The sequence below is a fragment of the Choristoneura fumiferana genome, chromosome 25 (assembly GCF_025370935.1).
Source record: "Choristoneura fumiferana chromosome 25, NRCan_CFum_1, whole genome shotgun sequence".
NCBI lineage: Eukaryota > Metazoa > Arthropoda > Insecta > Lepidoptera > Tortricidae > Choristoneura > Choristoneura fumiferana.
In genome coordinates, this window is record NC_133496.1 from 9416098 (window position 1) to 9423234 (window position 7137).

Sequence of the window (7137 nt, forward strand, 5' to 3'; positions counted from 1 at the left end):
TAACCTAACCTAACCTAACCTAACCTAACCTAACCTAACCTAACCTAACCTAACCTAACCTAACCTAACCTAACCTAACCTAACCTAACCTAACCTAACCTAACCTAACCTAACCTAACCTAACCTAACCTAACCTAACCTAACCTAACCTAACCTAACCTAACCTAACCTAACCTAACCTAACCTAACCTAACCTAACCTAACCTAACCTAACCTAACCTAACCTAACCTAACCTAACCTAACCTAACCTAACCTAACCTAACCTAACCTAACCTAACCTAACCTAACCTAACCTAACCTAACCTAACCTAACCTAACCTAACCTAACCTAACCTAACCTAACCTAACCTAACCTAACCTAACCTAACCTAACCTAACCTAACCTAACCTAACCTAACCTAACCTAACTAACCTAACCTAACCTAACCTAACCTAACCTAACCTAACCTAACCTAACCTAACCTAACCTAACCTAACCTAACCTAACCTAACCTAACCTAACCTAACCTAACCTAACCTAACCTAACCTAACCTAACCTAACCTAACCTAACCTAACCTAACCTAACCTACCTAACCTAACCTAACCTAACCTAACCTAACCTAACCTAACCTAACCTAACCTAACCTAACCTAACCTAACCTAACCTAACCTAACCTAACCTAACCTAACCTAACCTAACCTAACCTAACCTAACCTAACCTAACCTAACCTAACCTAACCTAACCTAACCTAACCTAACCTAACCTAACCTAACCTAACCTAACCTAACCTAACCTAACCTAACCTAACCTAACCTAACCTAACCTAACCTAACCTAACCTAACCTAACCTAACCTAACCTAACCTAACCTAACCTAACCTAACCTAACCTAACCTAACCTAACCTAACCTAACCTAACCTAACCTAACCTAACCTAACCTAACCTAACCTAACCTAACCTAACCTAACCTAACCTAACCTAACCTAACCTAACCTAACCTAACCTAACCTAACCTAACCTAACCTAACCTAACCTAACCAGTACGGTCAGTGTACCTCTGAGGGGGAGCACGCTTTTTGCGACGCGCTTTTGTTTTGTATCACAAACATCTGTTTTAAATACATCACGGACCGTGAAATTTATACCCTTACGGCCGAGACCCTATGTCGTAATTTACAGGGTCATAGTGTGTTTTTATATCTTAAAAGTGACCGTGGGTCAACTCAGTGATAAGTGGACATTAGTGCTACCCTCGAAAAGGATTTTGCCAGCAAAATTCCCACAAAAGTTGAGTAGACAAAAATTTTCAAAAGTGGTGTGGGTGTGTTTTTGGGACTACTACAAATAATCTGTGGTGGTGCAGGGGCCTGGGGCGCCCAGGACGAGGAGGAAGTCGACTTTCACGACTTGAAAAATAGCGAGAGAGGGTTGAATTGGTGCCTGCGGAGTGGCTCCCGAGGGTCTCTACCCGATCCAGGAAAAACGAATATAGATTTCCCAAAACTGGATTTTTTAGCGGAAATTGAATGAGAGTACTGGTCGATGAGTCGTTAAGGGGGCAACCTCGTTACGCAGGACTTACCGGAAATTCGACTCTGCCGCCGTATACTTAAGGCCCATCGCTCGCTTACGCCAGCTCAAGCGACCTAACAACATATTTTTCGTATATAAAAATAAGGAGGGTAGACCTTCGGTCGAGTTAGCCACTGCTCCTGCAGAAATACTAGCCGCTAGCCGATAGCCACATCTAGCCGGTAGCCACTTCGGTCATTTGTGAAGCTGAGCAATTTGGAGGGAACGTGCGCAACAGAAGCAGTGGCCCGGAACCGCAAGTTTAAATTTTTATTAATACCTGTACTGTTAAAACAACGGTTTCTTGTTTGTAAAATTTGACATATAATCGTAGCCAAACCGATTGTGCGCGGCTTTTGAAACCTTTCATAATTTGGGAGACTAACTTTGAATGTAACAAGTATTTTAGTATTGTTCTATTATATTTCTATTGCTAGCTGTACGTAGTTTTAGGACAAGCATACTGGCTGCTAGCCGTTGGCTATTTCCACCCAGTGCTCGCCGCTAGCCACTAGCCGCGCCTAGCCGGTGTTCGTCACTGGCTACTAGCCACTCTAGCCAACGCTCGCCACTAGCCGCTAGCCACGTCTAGCCGGTGCTCGCCACTAGCCGCTAGCCACGCCTAGCCGGTGTTCGCCACTGGCTACTAGCCATTCTAGCCAACGCTCGCCACTAGCCGCTAGCCACGTCTAGCCGGTGCTCGCCGCTAGCCGCTAGCCACACCTAGCCGGTGTTAGCCACTTTTTATTTTACCTGTTGTTAGCTTTAAGTAGATTTAAGACCTGTACTCTTTAGTGCAGTAATTTGAATTGAACTTGGCTCTATATTGAGCTTTCCATTTGTTTAGTTATAAGTTACCACCAGTGTCTTTTATTTCTTACTTCTACCCCTGGCCCAAAGCGCGAGTTGCAACTTTTATTACTTTTACAACATCGACAACTCGCGCAATTGTCTGACATAACTTCCTTTATACGAGGTAGTACATACCAGGACAGAAGAATGACGAGTAGAACTCCGCTGAAGAAGGAGTCGGTGGCGGGGGCGTCACCTTCTAAAACTAGTTTAGATAGAAACGTGAGGCGTAGTATAGGAGAGTGGGAGGCAGTGAACTCCGAAGCTGCGACCTTTAAATTAAACACGACGCAGACACAGTCAGGTACTGTAGAGAAAAAGGCTACTAAGCCAAAGATGACGTCCACGCCAACGACTAGCAATAAGACTTTTATTAAAACACCACCACCGGTAAAAGAGACCTATAAAAACAGGACTTCTGAAGCGCGAGCCTGCCTTACGTCGGCGAAGCTTCACCTCAAAAACTCTAGGAACATAAAGACGGAGATAAAGGAGGAGGTTACGAAGGCTCTGTGTCGTCTTTATGCTCTTGTGAAAGAGGCAGAGGCTGGGACGGGCAGGGCAGAGGAAGGGAGAGAAAAGCCAGAAGTAGGAACAGCCAATAAAGCGGATGCTTCAACCTCCACCGACACCCTCGCACAAATTCCTGTTAATCAGGAACGTATAATTTCAGTTCTTGAAAAACACGCCATTGCAATTGCGCAAAACACTGCGAAAATGATAGAGCTGGGAACACAAATTGACAGTCACAATGACGCCATAAAGCTAATACCGGCGGTCACGTACGCGAGTGCAGTTGCATCGAAAGCCCCCCAACAGAGACGCGACACCCTCCACTCAGTGGTGGTATCGTCAAGTAACGAGACGGAGACTGGCGAGGCCATCCTTAGTAGGATAAGGGAGGCTGTCGATGCAAAAGAGGGATGGGTGAAGGTGGAGAGAGTCCGTAAGGCCAAGGACCGTAAGGTTATTATGGGCTTTGGCACGAAACAAGAACGGGACAAAGTAAAAGACCGACTAAGTAGGAGAACGGCCGACCTCGTCGTCGAGGACATTCGAAACAAAGATCCGCTTTTGGTCCTGAAGAATGTCCTCACCATAAACTCGGATGAGGATGTGGTGGGGGCTCTTCGGAACCAGAACAAGGAGCTGTTTCGTGGCCTGGGCGCGGAGGACGACCGTATCGAAGTTAGATTTAGGAAGAAGCTGAGGAATCCTCATTTGAATCACGTGGTGATCGGCACCTCCCCAGTGATATGGCGTAAGGCGATAGACCTGGGGAGTTTGCACATTGACCTACAGCGGGTAAGAGTTGAAGACCAGACGCCGCTGGTTCAGTGCACGCGCTGCCTTGGCTACGGGCATGGCAGACGCTTCTGTAAGGAGCCGGCGGATGTTTGCAGCCACTGTGGGGGTCCCCATCTAAGAGCGGAATGTGCGGATTGGTTGTCAGGAGTGCAACCGAGATGCAGGAACTGCGTAAGACAGGGACTTGAAGATGCCGGGCACAACGTGTTCAACGAGGACTGTCCCGTTAGGAAGAAGTGGGATTTACTGGCACGGTCGGCCGTGGCATACTGCTAAGGGCAGCCAGGCAAACCATCAGTACGGCTTTATACAGGCGAACCTCCAAAGAAAGAAGCTTGCAACCGAGGAGCTTTTAATCGAAGCCGATAAGCGCAGGATAACGGCAGCGCTACTTCAGGAGCCCTATGTAGGAGGAGCTAGGGTTATGAGGAACTACGGGGGCGTGCGCGTTTTCCAGGGCGCTGCAAGAGACGGAAGCGTCAACAAAGCGGCAATTGTTGTCTTTGACTCTACAGTTGACGTCGTCCAGTACCCAAAACTCACCACCAACAACATCACGGTGGTAGGTCTCCGGACTAGCGCCTGGGAGGTCGCGCTCGTCTCCTACTACTTCGAGCCCGATCAGCCCATAGAACCCTACATAGAGCATCTGAGGTGGATTGAAAGGAAGCTCGGAACAGGGAGGCTTATCTTTGGAGGGGATGCCAACGCAAAGAGCCCTTGGTGGGGCAGTACTACGGTAGACCACAGGGGGGACAGTTTTTCCGGGACTCTAGAAGAGCTTGGCCTCAATGTGCTCAATAACGGGAAAACTCCAACTTTCGACACAATCAGGGGAGGGAAGCGTTACAGCAGCCACGTGGATGTAACAGCGTGCTCCACAAACTTGCTGAATCTGGTGGACGACTGGAAGGTCGAAGAAGGGCTAACAAGCTCCGACCACAACGGCATAACCTTTAAACTCTTATTGAAACCAAGTAGAGGCACTACAATAAACAGGACCACAAGAATATTCAACACAAAGAAAGCAAATTGGGCTGAATTTCATGAGAAATTCAGCCAATTTACAACAGAACAAAATTTAAACATAGAAGAAATAGCCAAAATTAAAAACACCAACGAATTAGATAGAGCAATAGAAAAATACACAGAAATAATAGACAAAACTTGTAGCATAACGATCCCCAAGAAAAAGACCAAGGAAAAAATTTCTATGCCGTGGTGGTCCGAGAGGTTAGCGGAGATGAAGAAGGAGGTCGCCACCAGACGACGCAGAATAAAATGGGCAGCGCCAGTACGACGTGCGAAAGTTGTCGAGGAGTACCTCCAGCACAAAGAGCGGTATGAGGCCGAGGCGGCTAAAGCTCAGATAGACTCCTGGAAGGACTTTTGTCAGAAGCAGGACAGGGAAGGTGTGGGAGGGGATCTACCGGGTCATCGTAGAACGAAGCGAAGGGAGGAGGACTCACCCCTGGAGCGAGACGGGAAGGTGTTGGATGCGAAGGGCTCCGTGAGATTGTTGGCGGAAACGCTCTACCCGGAAGATCCTACAGAGAACGACACCCCCCGTCACCGCCAGACCAGGAGGGAGGCCGAAGTGGTGAACGTGGGTGAGCATGATGGTACATGCGAGCCACCGTTCACCATGACGGAGCTCATGTATGCCACAGAGTCCTTCAACCCCAAAAAGGCCCCAGGAGGGGATGGCCTCACAGCTGATATCTGTTCCCACGCCATAAAATCCAACCCTGACCTGTTTCTATCAATTATAAACAAGTGCCAGGAGTTAAGTCACTTCCCAGGAGCCTGGAAGGAAGCGGTTGTCGTCATCTTAAGAAAGCCGGGCAAGGAGGACTATACCCACCCGAAGTCATATAGACCGATCGGCTTACTCCCCATGCTCGGAAAAATCTATGAGAAGATGACGATGGCCCGCCTTAAACACCACTTAATCCCAAGATTGAGCACACGCCAGTTCGGGTTTATGCCACAGAGAAGCACCGAGGACTCCCTCTATATCCTAATGCAACATATCAAGAGCAAACTTAACGAAAAGAAAATAGTTACACTTATCTCACTTGATATAGAGGGAGCCTTCGACAGCGCCTGGTGGCCGGCTATTAGGACCCGTCTGGCCGAGGAGAAGTGCCCGATCGTACTGAGGAAGGTCGTCGATAGCTACCTCTGTGACCGCAAAGTCAAGGTACGCTTTGCCGGCGAAGAGTGCAACAAGACCACGACCAAAGGGTGCGTCCAGGGATCAATAGGCGGGCCAGTCCTCTGGAACCTTATACTGGACCCGTTGTTGAGGACCTTGGGGGATTCGGGTGCCTACTGCCAGGCCTTTGCAGATGACGTGGTGATCGTGTGCGATGGAGAGAGGGCCACAGAGATCGAAAGAGAAGCTAACGCGATTCTCGAGCTTGTTCGGGCGTGGGGGGTTGACAACAAATTGAAATTTGCGCCACACAAGACCATGGCCATGGTTATAACCAAAAAGCTAAAATACGACACCCCACGCCTGACCATGGGCGGGACCGCGATAAAGATGGTCAACGAGATCAAGATCCTTGGCGTTACGATCGACGCAGGACTGACCTTCAACGCGCACGTAGCCAATGTCTGTAGAAAGGCAATAAACATACATAAACAACTCGCGAAGGCAGCAAAAACGAGCTGGGGACTCCACCCGGAGGTAATCCGTAATATATGTGGCTACTGTTGAGCCTATTATTTTGTACGCCGCCAGTGTGTGGGCGCCTGCGGTCAGTAAACTGTGCGTCATGCGTCAGCTGGCAACTGTGCAACGGGATTGCGCAGAAGCTTTGCAAGGCGTACCGCACGGTTTCACTGAACGCTGCGCTAGTGTTGGCAGGGATACTCCCTCTCGACCTCCGAGTCCGTGAGGCGGCCTTGCTCTACGAGGCCAAGAGGGGGATACCTCAACCAATACTGGGGGGATGGGAAGTGGAACGGATGGCCTCGCCCTGGAGGCCCCGCACCCTGCTGAGCGCAGAGCTGGAGTTAGTGAGCTTGGCGAACCGGGAGGAAGTGGATGCAAACAGTAACTTTGCTGTTCGTATCTTTACAGACGGAAGCAAGATTGAGGGCAAGGTGGGCGCCGCGCTATCCATATGGAATGGTGAGTCAGAAACCAAAACCCTCAAGCTTGCTCTTCCGTCCTTCTGCACGGTTTACCAGCTGAACTCCTTGCGCTCAGCAGGGCGACGGGGTGATCCTTGGGCAAAAGGCGGCAACGTTTGGGATCTACAGCGATTCTATGGCGGCCCTTTTGACCATCAAGAACCACGGCTGTCTTCATCCCCTGGCAGTGGAAGCCAGAAGCAATCTGGCAGCATTGTCCCGCCAGGGCAAAGTTGTCAGGTTATTTTGGATTAAGGCCCACGTGGGCTAGAGGGGA

General features: G+C 49.2%; 1 protein-coding gene across 1 annotated transcript; it reads left to right on the forward strand.

Moving 5' to 3' along the window:
- Positions 1-2555: 2555 nt before the first annotated feature.
- Positions 2556-3992, forward strand: LOC141442043 (uncharacterized). The gene has a single exon (XM_074106946.1). It carries the CDS (start codon positions 2556-2558, stop codon positions 3990-3992), a length of 1437 nt encoding a protein of 478 aa, XP_073963047.1.
- The last annotated feature ends 3145 nt before the right edge of the window (positions 3993-7137 follow it).